The 20,487-nt window shown below is 39.3% G+C and overlaps 2 protein-coding genes across 4 annotated transcripts in view; one reads left to right on the forward strand and one right to left on the reverse strand.

Moving 5' to 3' along the window:
• The first annotated feature begins 51 nt into the window (after nt 1-51).
• On the forward strand, nt 52-8,192 carry LOC105559464. Its single transcript, XM_012007759.1, has 12 exons — nt 52-355; nt 468-567; nt 657-1,113; nt 1,203-1,275; nt 1,360-1,741; nt 1,951-2,162; nt 4,968-5,188; nt 5,843-6,066; nt 6,149-6,338; nt 6,453-6,654; nt 6,895-7,089; nt 8,046-8,192. Exons 1-12 carry the CDS (start codon nt 158-160, stop codon nt 8,190-8,192), a joined length of 2,601 nt encoding a protein of 866 aa, XP_011863149.1. The 5' UTR covers nt 52-157.
• Nucleotides 8,193-8,659: 467 nt separating this feature from the next.
• LOC105559463 (protein phosphatase Slingshot homolog 2-like) overlaps nt 8,660-20,487 on the reverse strand; it is a 51,226-nt gene continuing 39,398 nt past the window's right edge. For 2 of the 3 annotated variants that reach the window (XM_012007756.1, XM_012007758.1), the window contains exons 4-7: nt 16,863-17,057; nt 14,947-15,216; nt 14,013-14,569; nt 8,660-13,648 (exon numbers count right to left, since the gene is read on the reverse strand). In XM_012007756.1, coding sequence (XP_011863146.1) covers nt 11,406-13,648; nt 14,013-14,569; nt 14,947-15,216; nt 16,863-17,057 — 3,265 coding nt within the window. In that variant the 3' untranslated portion in view covers nt 8,660-11,405. Of the gene's footprint in view, nt 13,649-14,012; nt 14,570-14,946; nt 15,217-16,862; nt 17,058-17,133; nt 18,052-20,487 lie in introns of those variants that run through there. The other variant, XM_012007757.1, reaches the window with a different exon arrangement.

The raw sequence follows: 20,487 nt of genomic DNA on the forward strand, positions 1-20,487 counted from the left end.
TAATAACTTAAAAATGTATATATGTATATACCTCTATCTTTCACGGTCCTCAGCCGCGGATTTCCAATCCCTCAATCTGTACTGCAATAGATATACGATATTATAATCTGACCTCTTAATATATGCTGAACAATTTCATTCTTTTTTCAGACAGAAAATGGCATCACCTTCTACATTTGTACATGGGGATTTTTCTCACTATCCCTTCGTAGTATCAGTAAAAGAGGAAAATCATGTGGACTTCATCTATCAGTTTGTAAAAGATAGCGATAGCATAAATAATACCTGTAAAGCGATAATTGGGGAACCCACTTTTTTTCCACGTTACGGACCTTTTGTACACACATTTATCGTGGTATGTATGTATATTTTGTGATATTATCTGTTCCGTAGCAATATTATAGCAACCAAACTTTATGCTTCAAGTATTTTGTAATATTGCACAATTATTTACTTTTTGTAAATAGAATTATTATGGTCGGGGTATTACAAAACGTCAATATTGTCCTTATATAATGGACAAACGTGAAGAATCAATATATGATAACAACCTGTGCAACTATATCGGTATGTAACACTTCAATTGATAAATAAGATTGTAAAAGAAAACACGTTTGTGTTCAGAAAAGACTATAATTAAATTTTCTGATTTTAAGATCTCGAGTTCCATGAAGCTGTATATCCTATTAGAGTATCTATATATGAAGTGTTTGATCCTGGATACGTAACTGAAATTTGGGCTGAAAATTCGCAGCTTCACAATCAGTGGTTTCTTTTATGGAGTGGACCTGCTCAGATTGTTCCTCCAAGGACATCAAGGATATTTTCACCGCCATTACAATCTTGTAATTTTAAAACTCAACGACTCAAACTAAAATTTATGCGTATAGATGCTGTGATGCGTATAGATGCTGTGATGCTTATCGGCACAACAAAATTGCTTCTTCCTAAAACTCCTAAACAGAGCTTAACTGGTCTGTTAACAAGCATTAATCAGCACATTTCCCATCTGGATATCCATAACTTAACACCTAATTATGAAAATGCACACTTGGATATATTCGACCTTCGCAAAAAACTAGTTGAATATTGCATTATTCGTACTAATGAAAGGTATTATAATATCATTGACGTTAAGTAATATTTTATACTTTTCTCTTAATAATACAATAGAAATTAATACGTTCCTATATTATTCGCAGTAATTGCTATATCGAACCCCCTCGATGCGCCCCTGAATTCGAGAAACAACCATGTGGATTCTCTAAACTTCCTGTAAAGTATCAGAAAAGTTTATTTTCCATTAAAATATTTATAATGTAATATCGTAAATTAAACTTTTATATTTTCTTTTTGCAGGATGAAATAATATTAATAATATTTAAAAAATTAGATATGAGGTCGTTGTGCAGTGTGGGCAGTACAAACAAACACTTCAATAGTTTAACACGGGACCCTTTTCTGTATAAATGTTTAAATTCAAATGATATGTATGCAAAAGATGGGAACAAAAAGTCTACGTATCCCAATTGTATTTGTGATACGATATTTTATTTATCATTCAGATGCAAACATTTCCAGCAGTTGAATTTGTTTTCATCAATTAATATTTCTACTTCGCATTTCATAAAATTGATTACCATTTGCGGCAAGAGTTTAACTAACTTACGACTAAATAACTGCTCATTTGTTGACGACATTGCCATACGTACAATTTCAAGGACATGCAAAAATCTTAAAGGTATAAAAATATAAAACATAATTATTAAAATTACAGTTAAATTGTATATATGACTAATACAGTATATTTTTTAGTATTTTATCTCGCTTCTGTCGTGGTAAGCCGTCAGGATCTCAATAGATCTACATTTCATTCGCTCATCTCGAACAAAGGATTTGAGTATCTCAGAAAATTAGAATTTCTAGAGGAATTAAACCTTTCGTTTACAGACATATCAACTAACTCTCTTTGCAGAATATTGCGAAAAAACCGTCAAATACGAAAGTTAGATTTGTATTCTGCTTATAGACTAAATTCAGACGCAATTGCAATACAAGTGGGACATTCATGTCCAAACTTGAAAATAATACGTTTCAACTGCTCGGTCATTACATCGGAAGGTATTAATGCCATCGCTAAATGCAAGAATTTACGAAGTCTGGTTTGTCCGAGGATGTACGTATACGATGAATTTTCTTTTAAAATACACATTGTCACATATTCTTTATCAAAATTTGTATGTTTTGCATTTCTTATATGCTGTTTTTCTTTTCGCGATTAAAAAAATAATATGGTTTTTGTTACAGAGACTCTACAACAGTCGATCAGCGTATTTTGCGAAAATTATTTTCTTCTTGTAAATACTTAGAAAATGTGAATTTATGGAATTTGCAACTCGATAGCATCAGTTTCGACAAAGCATTGATGCTATGTAAAAACTTAAAACGAGTATACTTGTGGAATGTACCTCGTTTAGCAATTTTTGAGCAGTGTCCTAAACTACAAAAGATTCATGTTAAGCAGCATTGTAATAGATACGATAGCTTCTTTGCCCAAGTGACAGAGAAATATCCACACGTATCTGTAAACATTTTTAAATTGTAAACAATTTTAAATCCTTAATTCTTTAATTTTATTTAAGAAAATTAAATAAAGTTAGTTTTGTTAAGTAAACATTTAAGACTTAAAAGAAGATAAGTGCAGTGTATTTCTCAAATAAATAAACTATTTTTAATATTTCAATTTTAACCATATTTTTACTTTAATCTATTTTTCTAAAAAATAACAGAAAATAAAATTGTATATTTTATCAGTATGCCGATATTAATATAAATAAAATTTAAAGTTTTAATCGACCTCAGCTGGCCACATTTATTAAATACGCTTTCACAAGGTTTCAACCTTTGGTTTAGGTCCTTATCAAGTGAGAGTGACAGATTTTGTAAAATATTTTTTTAATTAAATATTTGCGCACTTCAACTTGCGTTAGGCTATAGAGTATATTCTTACACCATGATGTTAATGTTAAATTGTAACATAAATTTTTAAAGAAATAAACGTTTCAAAGTTAATAAATATTTTTGTTATTATACTTTTTCCACCTATTATAACTCATTTGTTATAATAACAAAAGGCTCGTGCGTGTCGTAATTTAAGTTATTTCCTACATCTAATAAAAAAATACAATAAAATCGATTGGATATTGTATTTTACATGTTTTACAATTTACCCTTGAAAAATATATAGGGAAATGTCGGATAAAACGGGGTAGTCTGATAGAACTTAAACTTGTAGCATTATTTTATTTTGTACAAAACTTCAGAGCCTCTAAATTACACTGTATGTAGCGTCTTTACTAAAAAACAAGAAACATAAGTAATTATTTTTTAATGATTAAAATGAGTATCCTGTTTTATTCTACCGGTTGGACCTTTTTTTCATAAAAATTATAATTTCCGAAAAACCATCGTCAATAAAGAGATTATTGTATCGTAGATTGTAAAATGATAACTACTGAAAATAATTAGGGTAAAACATTTAATTTTACTCGCTTGGTGGCTCATTGCAGGCCATCAAATCCAAGGTACTCTGTTTTGTCCACCTTTCCCCTACGTCGAACATTCACAATATGCTTGTTTTCTGTTCCTACACTTGTGCAATAAATTAGAGCAAGACAAGCATATTTTTTCTCATTCTAGCTTACTGCACTAGTTCACCAGTGTAGGAACAGAAAACAAACCTATTTATATTTATAAAATTTTATTTATTTGATGGTAAAATCGATAAATAAATCGATTGTGCGAGTGGAGAACACAGTTTTAATGATTTATTTTTTCAGATTATCACCAATCTCTAAAACCGTAATGTGAAATCTTCTTACATCTTTGTGCTTAATGGAAGATTTATAGCTTCTATAGTTACAACTATTGAAACAGGTCTAAACACTTTTTAAATCTGGCTTCATAATACTAATTGTTATTGTTCTACACCCCTTGATATGAAGATGTAGACTTATAAATCTGTTTTCAAAGAAACGTGTATTATCAACTGTAAGTATAGTCGCCACTTGTGCCGTGACGCACTTTCCTACTGGCTAAAATATTCTACAAAACGCCCTTCCATTCAGCGATTGTAATTGGGGATAATCCTTTGTGATGTGTTTGCTCACCACCCTGTATAACAACAGTGTAAGCACGTATGTCAAGGAAAGATAGAAAACACTTTTATAAGTGTTAATAGCGTGCTCTGCGAACGCACCCATCGCAGACTGCGATCGTCCTTTTCAATTTTTGACATAACCGAAATCAAATACCAACCCAAACTCCAATTTCCCGATAAGTTACAGCATTTTGGTCTGAATGACGATTGGCAAATTTTCCGAGTTAAACGAAAACGTTATCGATATAAAACTTTATAAAATTCTACTCACATAAGCGCCAGTCTATATTCTCTGTGTGAACTCTGTACTCATATCAAGCGGAACCTACTTTTATAAATATTCAATAAGGTTATTCTGCACATTTGCTAATAATAATATTCTGTTTACATTCACACACGCTTTGCGTTCTGTTACATCCTGCTTGTCTAATTAATTTTACATAAAAATGACAAATTTAATAACACATTTTTTTTAATTTGTTTCAAAATAATAAATAAAATTAATTTTAAGAAAAAAGTCTTTCCCATTTTACTTTTTATTTCTTCGTGTTTATTTTAATCATACATTGTAACTTTATATAATAAACTTAATTAACAATCTTGATTCTCTGCTCCAGATCGATGAGAGAACAGAAAGCTTTGAAATTATAAAAAATAATTAAACTTGTTCTTAAATAAATATCTGTAATAAGAATAATTTCTTTTGTTTCATTTTGTTTTGTATTTCTGTTTTCTAGTGCATTATAACTTTGTAATATTTTAAATATCTTTTTTCATTGTTAATTAGCTAACATAATTTTCTTACTAGATGGATAAGGATAAGAATAATGAGCGACTTTCCCGTGTCACTGTCGATTCATCTATCCAAGACAATGGTAGTGAGATTGATTTTGATGTAACACCTACAGTTTCAGTGGCATCCATCGTCACCCATAAAGAATACAGTCCTTCAGCAACATCACTACAAGCCATCTCTGATATCGAACATCGTTATCAACTGGTTGGCAATATCAGTGTTATCAATCAATTGTAGGCAGCATTTATTTAAAAAACTTTTTGATCTATCATAGCTTAAAAATGTTTGAATTTTGTTTTAATGAAAGAAAACCATTTACTATTTAATTATACATATACATTTTATATATGAATAATTTGTAAATTTTTTTAGATATATTGATGAAGAAATAACACTTTAACTGACCATCTTATAAGAATTCTTGCTTTAATGTAAAATCAATATTTTAAGCTGATATTCAAGCTGCTTGAATTTGGTGTTTTTTAATATACAAGTTTTACATAAATTCAGTTCTTTGTGAGGAAAAATAGTGAAAACATTGAGATGTCAAATAAATATTGTAAATAATGACACTGATAATATAATTTTTAAATTAAGAATAATCTTTGGCAGCTTAAGCTTTAGCGATAGAAGTTTCAGGTCCAGTTTCACCAATGTCGCTTAACTTTAAGATTAGCGTAATTCGTTCTTTGTCTCTTTCAAACTGTTACTCTAGAAAGAGGCAAACGGGAACTAAACTAAGATTAAAATTACGCAACGTTTGGTGAAACCGGGCCTTAGCGATGTATGAATATGTAACGAAATTTTATCCTTTATCTAATTTCTAATAGGTTTATGTTACACAGTTATATCCATTCGAAATAAGTTGCAAAGTGAACAGTTTGCAGGGAAGTTAATCAAGATGTGCTTTGCATCTGCTATACGGAAACTTACGACTTTTTGGCGGCAGGATTGTCGGACGGGAACTTAAATTTCTACAAAGTTAGCTCAGGGGAGAATACACTGGTCCTGTGCGATGCGGAGATGATGCAGAATCCGGCTCCGGTGACTGCTGTAAAGCATCGACCAGTGCACAGATCACACCCGATTACTCGTACCGTGATAGCGACTTGTTAGTACTTTGTATCTTTCACTTCATCGTCTGTTAAAATGATATTTTTACATTATCTTTACATTAAACATTATTCATGTAGATGCCAACGGCTGCGTCAAATGCTGGCATTATCCAACCGCGCAATGCCTTTACACGATACGGGAAAGACGGCAAACTCTCGGCCTGGCCTACCATCCTAAATTACCAAAGTTTGTCACTGTCGGAGACGATACAAATCTATATTTATACGACGAAGAAACAAAGACGCGGGAAAGAGTGTTTCGTAGAAGGTGATTATCTCTAGTTAATGGAAGCTTCTCCTCCTCTGAAGAAAAATGCTGTTTCAACATTGTAATAAAAATTGAGATTCTGTAAAACATCCCTCACACAATTTTTAAATGCAGTGACACGCCGGATGTCATGGATGGTCATAAATCCCGGGTCTTTAGCGCTTGCTTCAATCCGAGATCCGCGCACGAGCTAATAAGCGCCGGCTGGGACAATACCATACAATTCTGGGATACCAGACAAGCTCATTCCTTTCGGTTCATAACAGATGTACATATGTGTGGAGACGGCCTAGACATCAGTAGAAATGGCAAAGAGGTACGTTTGGACTTGTATTTCGTGCCTACAGTGTATCCCTAAAGAACCGACAGATCCATGTGAAATAAATGTCAGATATTACATTAATAAATTTAAGAATTATATACTAGAGCAATTACGTACCCTAATTGCGATAGCTTTATAATTTTGTAATATCCATTTACCTGAGGGAGGACGCGTGTATTTTTATATAATAATTTTTTATAGCATTTTTAGTTATGAATTTCTCTTGAATGACAGATTCTGACTTGTGCCTGGCAAAAATATAATCCTATGCAACTGTGGGACTACGGTAGCGGCAGATTGATCTTCACTATGGAACCAGACAGTTATTCCTCTTTATTATACGTTGGAAAATACGTAACAAATACGTATATCGCATGCGGTGGCTGCGACACTAATCTCTTCAGAATTGTCGATTTACGATCTCATTCTGTAAGTTCGATAGAATTTAAATTTAACTGCTAAATGTTATTAGGTGTACAACTTTGCTTCCGCTCTTTTTTCCCCCCAAAATTTCGGGCTTTATTGAGGATGCTGGAGGATAACTTTGTCGTGTCTCTCTTGGTACTGTGGTCGTTTCTCCTTCAATGCTCGGCTCAAACGCATCAATTGCGTTCGATACCGATCCCCTGTGATGGTTTCACTCGGTTTCAACAGCTCATAATATATACCACACCGAGCTGATCCCATCAAATACAGAGCAGAATCTTGGCGCCGTGAATATTCGGTCTGGCCGTCGACGTGGAGGCACGTCCGGGCATTCCCCGTGATTTTCTGCGCTTGGGATTATCGTAGTGGACCTATTTTTCGTCGCCGGTCACAATGCGATGTAAAAATCCCTTCCGATTCTGTCTTTGAAGCAGCTGTTCACAAGCAAAGAAACGCCGTTCAACATCTCTCGGCTTCAACTCGTACGGAACCCAATTGCCTTGCTTCTAAATCATTCCCATGGCTTTGAGGCGTTTCGAACTGGCTTGTTGAGTCATTTCGAAACGCCTCAAAACCATGGGAATGATTCAGAAGCAAGGAAAATGGGTTCCGTACGTAATATTAATTTACAAAAAGTCTTCGTTATATGTTTCTCCATTATCATTATGATAATCATTTATAATTTAAAGACTGTTAATGTACGAGTTGGTTATTTTAGTGTAGTTAAAGAAAAATTGATTTTGAATTAATTAAAGAACTTGTCAATACACACACGCACGCACCCCAATCAATCGTTCTTTGTATCTAATAATGGCTGCAGTCAAGCTGTCGCTTCGAATGTTACGAAGTATTCTTCTTCTGTTTTCTTTCAGTAAAGATAGAAAGAGAGGAGAAACGCTTCGAAGCGTTTACGGCGGCAGCTTGATCGCAACCATGATATACAATCTTTGCTTTTACAGACCATAGCCATGATTAGATACCTCAAGGGCGGTGTATATAGTTTGGATGTCGGTCCATTAGAACCAAAATTCAGTAAGAAGATTCTTCCAAAACTCGCTTTTTGCGCCGGAACAACAATTTTTGAAGTAGACGCCCAGCCTGGTTAATTGATTTGTGATATATATACATATATTCTTTGACATGCGATTTACGCAATTATTTTATGCTTTAACGTGTGAAAAATATACATTATTTGCTTTACATGTGCTTTCCAAAATGTAACTGATTCACATTTGTTAATGACATACACATATAACATACGTTTGTAAACATCTAATTGATATAAGATTTTGATTAGACAATTTTTTTAATATCTACAATACGTAACAGTTTCTCTAAAATAATTTTACATAGCGAAGTAATATTGTTTCATATTCTATAATAATGCGCATTTTAAGTCGATATACTTTAATTTTTCTCTCTTTATAACCAATTTGGATCAAAATATGATATCGCTATGGTGTATATAACATACTAGAGTTGAAATAAGGTAACAAAAGGGAAAAAGATAATAATAAATCGATTACTTTTTGTCTTCGTTGGAGGTTTTCCCCTGAAAGAAATGGACGTGTACACTCAAGCAATAAACAATGTATTTTATTTAATACAAACTATAGTACAAAATTTATACAGAACAACGTACGGTTTTATCATCATTTCTCATATGACAGCAAGTTCTCGTATCGAGCGAACGCACACACTTAAGCAAGACTTAAAAGACGAGGGGGCGGATTGGAGCAGGTCGAAGGAACGGGGTGACAGGGATCAGGAGGACAATCACTAAAACTGAGCACATCGACTTGTGACAATACAAACTTACTTGACACGAGCAAATCCATCGGTTGACAAAGCGACACGGTGTAGAAAAAAAAAGATTGCTCGCGCACAAACACGGTGAGAGAGCAGAAAGCGCATCGCATTATTTTTTTCCCTCTTTTTTTCCCCTTTTCCCTCTCGGTACTTGCGCCGTAGACGACACGTCCTGTTTCGTAATACTCTCGCGGCGATTAGCGGAGATCCGGTATCCGACGTCGGACTCCGCATGGGGAATCACTGGATATCTTGTGCATTCAAGTATACTCAAAACTCGACAATTACGCTGAGCAACACATTCGAGACTTCGAAACTTGGCTTCTAGCAAAACGCGCTTAGAAAGAGGGGACGAGTCATCTCCGGCTGCGAGACATCGCGGAGAAGAAAAACACAGATCTCCTCCTCCTCCTCTTAAATCGCATCCAATTGTACTTAACTTGTATAAGTAGATAATAGTTAATCTCTAGGTGCGATCCAACAGACTATTCGGGAAAACTACTATGTTCCAGGACATCCTTCTGCCCGTATCTACAATCTAAACGATCAACGAGCCTAATTTTGGTTGAGAAACGTGTTTGTAATAAAATATATTTATACACGATAATCGCGACGCGCTCGCGAAGCGCCCCTTGGCAACGGTCGCATTCGTCAGAGTACATCAGAGTATAAAATTGGTCGTCAATTTGCGCGGCGAAATCGGGTTTCCTTCATTACGTTTTTCCGTCTAACTAAATCCCGCGACGCGATTTACAAAATTAACGATGAGTCGGTGATATGTGTTTAAAAAAATATTGACACTTAGACACAATGTGCTCCAGGTCGATCGATGGAGAAGTTACAGTAACAAGCATGCACCCATGAGGATCAACGTATCGTTCCTATTTTATCATATCCTCTCGACTTGTGAGAGTCAATAGCGGGACTTCCTGATGCACTATCGTCGTCGCTGCATCGCCAGCCGTTGAAAAGCGTTACACGATCAACCGATCTAAATTAATCGAGATAAAGACAATCTATAGTAGTAAGAGTACAAAGAGCAAGTTAATAACAATTAATGAGTAAAGAGAGGTACCTAATTCGCGAGAACAATTCGCATCGTTTCAGCCCAACGGGCTCTTCTGGATCACAAACGGCAGAGGGGGACGTAATCTGTATAATTCGTATATCTTAAACGTGAGGCGGCGGGTCTCAAACTCGATGAAATCTAATGCGATCTGATTCATTAAAGTCGAAATCGCTGATACGCGCATCTATCACACACTCCTGGATAAAGAGACAGTACATTACGTGCAATATTAAATTATTATCTTACAATGTAAGAGAAATCTAATTCACAATTCGTTACAACATCGCTACCGGCTGACTAATTTTGCATTAACTTTCGCGCTCATGCAAGGTATGGCCGTTGACGAGAAAGATCGGGGAAGAGTCACCATCGGGGTTTCGGAAACGATTAGAAGCTCGTGAATTTCGGTACTCCCTTTCCGTACGCACTCATCATGCCTCCGCAAGACAGTCGCTCAACAGAAAACACACCTCGCTACATCGCGCTCTCACACACTGTACATCACTCTACATCACATTATCACCTATAAATTACTCATAGTGTGGCTTAACATTACATTATCTCGAGGTCTCGTCACATAATAACTTTTCCTGTTACACGTTACGACAAAATCGACAAAGTCGCTTCGAAGATCGGAGATTTATCGCGATAACGTCGTACTCGACAAAAAAAAGAAACAAAAGATCAAGAAAGCGAAGCAGAAGAAAGGTCAGCGTTGCGCCCGAGGCTCAGACCTTACATTCACAGCCTGACTGAGCGCTCGGTTCTTTTTCTTTTTTTTCCCCCCCCTTCTCTTTCTCTCGCGGATCAAAACTCTCGTTTCGCCGCGCTTCGCGTTAAGTTATCCGCGTGCGCGATACACCTTTTCGTTTACTTAACGCACGTTTGATTCCGAGCCCCCTAACTTACGACGAAGTGACATAGGATAACAACGCGACTATCTCTTCCTGAATTCACGTTGACCTCCTTCTCGACGCGCAGCCTCGTGATTGTTGCATTTCCAGCTTAAAATAATTGAACTAACGCCAAGCCAAGATACACGTTGACGAGAAGGAACATAAAGGTCGCCTGTTGTTGTTTTGCGGTAAAAAAAATCCGAGCGTTTATGCGAGATTATCGTCTTATAGATAATAAGATACATTATCGAAATGACAAGATCATCGTTCCTCTGGATGAACAGGACGACGGTTGTTGCGAGCGATTGCCAGCGATAATGACAAGGGAAAGAGAACGACGGAGAAAAAGAAAGTGGTCTTAGAACAACAGGCGCGACCGTCTTGGCTCCGAAAACCCAATCTTCATCGCCAACATAAAGAGATCACACGATTTCATCGTCACGGCGACGTACCCACGTGGTCGCGTGAGTACTCTCGTCCGGATTGGATGCGCGCTGCGCTCGTGTCGCGCCTAAGAATCCGCGAGCGAGAGCGTCGCCAGCGCGTTACATGGTGTTGTAAACGGGACTGCTGTGCCTAGGCCTGACCTGCAGCCTAGCGAGGGGATGGGTCCTGCCGTGCTGCTGTTGCTTCTTGCTAGCTGCCTTCGCCACCACGCTGGCCATGACCACGCTGGGCGAGGGTACCGCCGGCGGCCTGCCGGGCGCCTCCGGCGTCTCGTTGAACAGAGGCGCCGGGTGATTGTTGATCATGATCGGCGCCGATCGTCTCGAGAACTCGGGCGCGATTTTGGACTTGGCCGGCGGATGCACCTCCATGGCGTCCCAATCCTTGTCCTTGTGCGCGCGCAACTGCACGTCCGAGCTCTTCCTGGACTCCGGCCTGGCGACCTCGTACTTGCCCACCAACACCCTGACGGAGAGATCCTCCACGTTGTCCTGCGACGACGGTGGCGTTGTCTCGCTCCTCCTGCCGTGCTTGTTGTCTTTGGTTTCACCAACGCTGGACGACGACTGGATCTTGGACTCGTTGTGCGGGATCACCGGCGACGAGGGCAGACTCCTGATCTTCACGTCCCTCTTGGGTCGCGCGGTCAGCGACGCGTTCTCGCCCTCGCAAGCATTCTCCGGACTCCTCTCCAGCTTTGTCGACTTCGCCTCGAACTCCTTCTTCAGATTCTTGACTATGCCAGACGTGCTACGCGGACACTCTGCCTCTGGTGAGTCGTCCACGGAGAGACAGCGCTTGCTGAACACGGACTTGTTGCAGAGATTTTCCAAAACCATTTTGTGGTGTTTTACAGAAGGGCATTGGGTAGTATTAACGACGCACGGGCTGGACGTCTCGCTTTCCGATCTGCAGGACCTCAGAGACAGGGGCAGGTCGGACTCGGAGGACAGGGAGGATGGCGCGGGGGCGCTCGTGGATAGTCTTCCGATCTGGCGCATAGACATGAGGGAGATGTCGATGCTGCCTACCGGACTCGGCGAGTCCCTACTTGTTTCTACTTTAAGATTATGTTCCTGAGTGGGCGACGAGTCCCTTCTTCGCGGCGTCGGCGATGGCATGTGATGCAACAGCATCGGATTGTACGTCTCGACCGCAGTCGTGTCTACCTCCGCAGCTAGCCTGTCGCTCTTGTCGTCCGCGGCCGTCGAGCTCTGCGTACACACGCGCTTTACCTCGCCCGCGGTCGTGCCCTCCTCCAGTTTCTGCTTGGTGCGCTTTACCGTGCCCGGATGCCACGGTATCTCCTCCTTGTCGTACGGGAACAGGCCGCTGGAACCGAGCAGATCGGACGGCCGCATGTCATAAGAGCCCCAGGAACTGTTCCTCGATGGCAAGGTGGCCCACGAGCTGTGCACCGAATTGTTGTCAAGGACCACCGCACTGTCGTAACTACTCCAGGAACTTTGCCGACTCGGAGATTCTCTCGTGACAGGCTCGCCCCGTCTTTCCTCGCGATCAAACACACGGTCCACCTGGGCACTGAACGGATCGCCATCCTTCTTCGCTTTCTTTCCTAAAACATCGTGACACGTCGATGACGACGACGCCGTCGTCGTTGCCGTCATCGCCGTCGTCGTTGTCGTCGTTGTCGCCGTAATCGACGTTGTAATCGTCGTATCCGCCGTCACACTCGCGACACACTCATTCTCCACATTCACGCTTCTGTCAGTTTTATTGTCATCACATGAATCAGCACACGTTGCATCCGCGGATGCAGTCCAGACTAGACATTCACTATTATCGTTGATCTCGGTGGACTCCTGGCTCGTCTCCTTCCTCCTCTCCCTCTGCTCCTCACCAGGATCCCAAATTTCCTTCCCGGGAGGAACGCTCGAGACGGAAGCCGAGACGGTATCTCGCGCCTCCTGCGACTGCTCGCAATGCGAGTGACCGTTCTCAATTGGCTTCGCGTTATCCTCCGCAATCGAATTCTGAGGTAGAGACCTCGCGTCCGTGTCGGATCCCGGCGATGATGGTTTACTGCTGGCCGCTTCAAACTGATTGGTTAAATTGAGTACCAGGCCCTTCCTCTTCTGTCCCTGAGTTTCTAACTTACTAATCCTATTCTTTACGCTAGGTGTACCAGGGGTTGGGGCGGGTAGGTGCATTATTTTGTTCTGCGACACGCTATAAGATTGCCCGTTGTCGCAGGGCATTAGAACATTGCGAGCCTCCTGTTCTATTGCCGGTTTTTGATTCGAGCCACGAAGAAGATCCTCCCGTGTGACTTCCGTATTTCCTGCTTTATCGATACTTTCCAACGACTGCGACAAAGGAACTGAAACATCATAAGATAAACCGTGAGAACCTCCGCTTCCACAAAAGTAAAATATATTTATTTATTTAGTTGCTTCTTTTAATCGCTATACTTTCTGTTCCAACTATAAATAAATTATTTCTCAAAATTTCTTATTTCCCAATATACTAATTACAAATAAATTTTGTAAAATCTCGTTAAAATAAAAAATAAAATTTCATACGTTTGTACTTTTATATCATAGCAATATCGTGTCAAAGATCCACACATCCGTCTTAAATAGAGCATCGCAGTTTCGACCAAATACTTAACTGGAAGTTCCTAAAAGAATTTATTTAAGGAAACGCAACTGATTGGGAATGTCAAGAATAATAAAGCTACTTACCGGAAGGTAACATATTCTCAGCAACTTTGACATTCGGCGACCAACTCTTTGGTCTCTGGCTAGTTTTCTTCAACTCCGAACCTGAAACCTCCCGCATATTGCTCTCTATATTATCCGATTTCTCTTCCTTTTTTGATTGATCCTTCGCGGACGTGGGAGATTTCAGATTCGTGTCAGACTTGGATCTCTGGAGCTTCTCCTTGTTCTTCATCGCATCCAGAATGCCCTGATACGTTTCCAGTTGTAGGAGGAAGCTGTTGTTAGGTTTGATGCAGTTGCGCTTCTCCTTGACGTGTTTCCACGCCTGGGAAAAGTCCCAGTTGTAAGCCTTCATCGCGTAAGCTATCACTACGGAGGCAGAACGGGACACCCCCATCTTGCAATGCACCAACACCTTGGAGCCCTCCATTTTGGCCTTAGTGATATACTTGAATGTATTGTCCCAGTGCTTCAACAAGTCCGTCTTCTCATCGTCGTACACACGTACGTTCAGATACGTGAACATGCCCGGAAAGAAGTTGTCAATTTCCCGAGTGACATTCAGGATGTGCCTTACACTGAAAGTATACAAAAAAAATACATGTAAATTAAAATTGACAATTATACTTAAATATATTAAGATATAGTTAGCACGTTTTCCACTGTAGATACTTTCGGCATTATAACGTAACTAAGTTTACGATTTTTCTTGTTAAATGGAGACGATTTTTTTTTTAGAAGAACGTGTATAAAAATAATTATGTTCTCTTATATTGATTTGAAAATTCCATGAAATTTTAAAAGAACCCAGTGCCAAGTCGATCGTATTTTAAAGGTATGAATGATTAAAATATCGGAAATGTGTCAGCTCGCGACCGAATAAGAAATGGCGGGCGATAAAATTCACATAACGTGAGAATACGTCAGCAATATCTCGCAATGAGACTAAACGCACCCATTTTTCTGGAGCTCCTCTAAATTGCTAGCGTTCCACTCGCTCCCGAGATAAACATGATCGAATATCTCGGTTGGCGCATCCATTTGCCCCAGTATGGTGAGCATCTCTTGATCGATGAACGGTTTAAATTCCCCGAGGTCCATGTCGAGATCCTCTTCAAGGCGACCTCTAATATATTTCGAGGTAACTTCATCAAGGTCCACGGACATCATGATCTCCTTCAGCGTCGATCGAATCACGCGCTCGGTCTCTTCTCTCTCCCTGGGCCTGTGTTACACAAACACCCATATTTGTATCTTGCGACTGATTAGTTAGACATATAAAATTAATTTGACGCGTCCATGAATAATCGTTTATCACGAAACGGTCGCTATATTTGTATATAGGGAAGAGTTACCAAACGCGTAAGGAATTATTTATTATATATCCTATTTGGTACTGATTTGTGTGCAAACAACCATTGGAAATTGTAGTTTGATGTTTCAGGCATCTATTACATGTTTAACGTTTCCCTAAAAACAAATTAATTTGTTACAAGTCTTTTTGTAACATGTTGCAAAAGGTACGATTTAGGAAACCGGTTGCCTAAATCGCACCTCCTTGAAATAGTCAAATGTATGAGCGAAAATAATAATAAATCGAGTAAATAGTATAAGATTGATATAAGAAAGTACTAAGGCCAGGCTAAGACAGTGATTTTTAATAATTAATAACTCGTTAACTAATGCGAAAATTGAAAAATGGTAGAGGACTTTTCGACTCAGTCTAGTCCGCTCTGTCCGTAAATAAGAGATGAGGCGAGTATTACATAACAACCTGTATAAATTAGTAAAAAAATAACATCAGTTATACCTGAATTTTTTAATTTTGTTAGCAGTCACAAAGTAAGATGTATTATGTTAATTTTGTAGACAGTCGTTCCAATATCGTCGCTTCGAACTCATCTAACAGCTGATGTAACCGTTGACTGCTTTGTTAAATTGTATCTAATAGTCTTACTGAGGAAGACCCAAAGAAGGGTCGAAACGTTTTATATTAAAGAGAAATTCTTTCTACATATACTGTGAGAACCGAGTTCCGTTCATTTTGTGGCTCACATTGGCACTTCTCCTCCCTATATATATTTTTTTTGTTAATTTTGTTATTACTAAATGTTGCTTATATCAAGTAATAATATGAAATATTGATGAGGTACGCATTAGGCAGCTCTTCCCTATCTTTTCTAAGCTGTAGTTGTCATTCCATTAATTTATACTGTACTTATAAAGACCTACACAGCTCAACAACGTTCGTTGTAACGCAAAATCCCAAAAGTGGCCTTACAAACGCGAACAAGGGGACCGAATTGGAACGCAGCCCGAAGTTTTCGGACACATCAATCTCCCATGTGTGCACATTACTTCGGGATTTCGTAACACTGGAATCCAACGATCGAAATGACCCAATATCTCAAAATGTTTAACCGAGTTCGAAAGGGAGGGCAGACGTAGAAACTGGAAATAATTGAAGGACGGCTATGAAGTTATGCTCCACTTGTGCGCGCGACCAACACGGCGCAACGCAGACAACCGGGGAAGGCGCATCAACAAACCACCCAAACCTGGCACGGTACCAAGCTAAATTCGCGTTGGCCAGCTGTTTCTCGGCTCGGGTCTTATATACTCGAACGAATCGATTTTGCTCCAGTGACGTGTAATATGTATCGAGGGCATTAAAATCGAGCATCTCCACGAGATCCCAGACGGAGAGGGTGTCTTCCCAAAAGCGCTGGCGTTCTGGATGCAGTCCGTGCTACGCTCCAGATCAGACAGTGCCATCGCACTGCCATTGCATTCGGACAACCGTCTTGTCGGCGGTTCGTTTCCTTATCCCGTCGTTCCCGAGAGGATCGTGATAAAAGCGATCGGACTCACTTGGTGCGCACGCTGTCCGGCGACGGCGGTCTCTTGGACTCCAGATTGTCCATGGCATGCCACTCGTTGAGGCACGACCGATCGCTCTCGATCCGTTGCTCATAGTAACTAACCCAGTCATGCGACAGTCCACCCAGAAAATAGTTTTGCTCGCGTGCCTTACCGGACACCTTGTGCAACGTCTGCAAGGCCGACCTGGAAAAGAAGAGGCGAAGGAATATTAGAAGAAAGCGTGCGAGAACAATCGGTACTGAAGTTGTCAAATGCGCACCATGGGGGAAATAAACCGTAGAAATTTTTATTCTGAACAAAACCGGTTGGAGAACTTATATTACAGCTAATTCTTGCTCCTTGCACCCTCGTTTTCGCCGAAAAACTACGCATGAGTGTGTATGTGTGTGGGTGTGGGTGGGTTTTACGCCGGCGAAGTCACCGCCACAATTTCACAGTCACCTCGTGATACTTCGCGGGCGTGAAAAAGTAAATCGATCAGCGGCGATCAAGCGTCTTCGGGAATCGACGAAAGTTCTTCTAAGAAAACAAAGAAAGTAAGTGCACTTTCTAAACATCGGCGGTTTACCAAGAAATATCTTTGTGTTCCGGATTTTGTCGGAGCGAGAGACTCGACGAGAGTCGATCTCCCGTTTCGCGAGGTGTACCCTTCGGAATTACCATAACTAGTAAACTTTCCCGCTCGCCCTGAAACCCATTCTGCGATCACCGGTGGTTCCCACGGCGTAATGCCTGCTGCGTAAGGTACCGAGAAAAAAAAAATTGGCCAACGCTTGAGAATAGGGGCAACGATGTTCGCTTTAAATCTCTTAAAATTGCGAGACAGGTAAGCGTCGTGAAAGACGAATTTAAACGTCTCTTAGATCTTAATATAATTTTTCGACAAGATTGTGGTGTTTTTTTTCAAAAATGAACACGACATCGAAAATTTTCTTAAAACGGATATGCAACTTTTGCCGCACCGTCATTTGCATTTATTATTGCAGGTTTTAATTGGAACTTATAAATAGGTAAATAAGCGATTCGCGTATATTTAGAAAATGTATATCTCACCGACATAGTTCGCTAAGCAAAACATTCGTTGATTCGTTTTAATAAAACATATCATATTCACAACAATGTAGGAAGAAAAGGAGATTAAAAAAAAGCATGAAAATAAATTTCACAATTAACTCCAATTATTTTGCAAATTTATTACAAATTAGTCTCAAAATACGAGAGAAAGTAATTAATAAGCTGCAGCTTTGTTAATGGCTCAATGCGGATATGTACTTTCGGATAAAATATTTCTAAATATATACGTTTTAAAGTAGGCATCTCATGTTCTGTCCTTTAAACTTGACCGCGTTCACTATCCGGTTTCCACTTCGGTTTGACAAACCAGTTCCCACAGTCGATCGTTTCTTCCATTTAAAATGTAGAAAAGAATTCCCTAATTAACATTTTATCGCGTTTATCCGATATCTCTCATCAAAATCCAGATATCCGTATAAATTATGTTACATAATCAAGAAATGCAGTACGCTAATCATTTATCATTTATATCATATACCACTTAAATTTTCGATGGAGTCTTATCCCCTAATCTTTCATTCATGCTTTCTCAAATGTAACAAACGAAGATTTCTACGAACTTTCTCAGGTGATTTTTTAAACGGTGATAGTCCTATTCTAAAAAAAAGAGAAAGAACAAAGATTTCGATTCGTGATACCGCCTCTCACGTTTTGCCTACACACCTAATAACAATGTTACCAAAAAGAATGCAATCACTCCGATGGACTTTCCTCCGCGAGCGTTATACCAGATTGCAGATAGCATTCTTGAAGCATTACAAGTAAATTCATTCGCCTACAAAATCATTCGTCCCAATCGCACGTAAATAGTGCGTCTCAAGTGCAGTAACTTGTTTAGAAAAAAAAAAAGACGTAGTCCAGAATCGGATTCTAAATAATCTAATAAATAGGAAATAAATAACACAAGCAGTAGAAATGCTTATGTACGGTCTTGTCCTTACGTGCCCAATAATATTAATAAAATGCCCAATAAATAGGGAAATAAGTTCTCGAAAGTGACGAATTCTGCAAGAAGTTCTAAAGAAATAGCGATTGAAGAATAGATTTGGAAAATCACTGATTTCGCGATGGCGCCTCGATTTAAACGTCTTTGTAGAAATCGTGGATTTTGATAGCAAGAATTGCCTTGTCTCTCGTGACATATATGCAAAGTTTCGTTCGGCCAATGTACAACCTGTTCTTCTATAATAATCTCAAACCGGTCTTTCGCGCAACGTGTACGTTCGATGTATGTATATGCGAATGTGTGGGGACTCAGTTTCGCGTTTTTCTGGAGATTAATCAATACGAGCAACGAAATCGCAAAGACCCGTTGGCCTATCTAGCTTTATGTCAGCGTACAAATAGTACGAGTGTGTACCGTGTAATAGCCATTACACAAGGATTTTAATTGCTACACTCGAATACATATTACTTAATACCATACTCAAAAGAAAAATTGCCTATCTTAATTACCGTTGCGTTGACGCAATATTTTAAATAAAAAATGTTGCACGCACGCCTTTGCCTCCCAACTTCTCGCATTGTTATGGCGAAGCGTGGAAAACAGATACAAACGCGCAATTTAAATATGAGAAGAGATCAAACGATAAAAATATTTTTTAGTCGTTAAAATTAATACGTCGCAAGCGACGCGTTGTTTTAATATAAATTCCCACTTTAAATGCGATCTGTTGCGATATGAGATTTTTCTCTAGCTTTACATACATCGCCGCTTTGAAACGGGATTTCAATTGTAATTTTCTCTTTCGACTTTTGCACACGCGTTATTTAAAGTAGAGATAAAATACTGAGGCGAAAATTTAAGTATTACCGAGATAAAATCCAACCCATCTCGCTTCGTGTCGTCATCAGCAACGTTTCGTTCTTCCCCTTTTCTGCTCTTTCCCCGTTAATTCCACACGAATCTTCTTCAAGATCAAAATTTATGGAATTTTCCTTTTCCGACCTGCCGTAACGTGCAAATCCACTCGACAAATGTTTTCGACGCGCAACCATTTCGAGAAGCGAAGAAACTTGCGAGTTTGGGACAAGATTTTAATCTTTAAATAACCTCTTTTCTACACTGAAAAAAATTTCTGGTTGAATATGGACGAATCAGATAATTCCTTTAGGATTTACCAGAATTCCTTTAGGATTTACCGGATTTACCAGAATTCCTGTAATCCTACAGAAATTCTGGTAAATCCTAAAGGAATTCTGGTAAATCCTAAAGGAATTATCTGATTCGTCCATATTCAACCAGAAATTTTTTTCAGTGTACATGCACGGTTTAATATGAGATTTAAAAAAAACGCTAAAGTATTACTGCGATAAGGTCCAACCCGTCTTTGGTCATCGTCGATAAGTTTTCATTCTTGTTCCGCTGATTATCTCTCAGTCATTCCACAGGAATCTCTTCAAGATCAAAGTTAATGGAATTTCCCCCTCCCCCCCCCCCCCCGGGTTTGCTGTAAGGCGAGAAACCATCTGACAAATACTTTTGACGACGCGCGACCGTCCCGAGAAATGAAGAAACCTCGAGCGTCGTTACTGTCGG

Source organism: Vollenhovia emeryi, unplaced genomic scaffold, assembly GCF_000949405.1.
Source record: "Vollenhovia emeryi isolate VEMERY1.0 unplaced genomic scaffold, V.emery_V1.0 DF939269.1, whole genome shotgun sequence".
Classification (NCBI taxonomy): Eukaryota; Metazoa; Arthropoda; class Insecta; order Hymenoptera; family Formicidae; genus Vollenhovia; species Vollenhovia emeryi.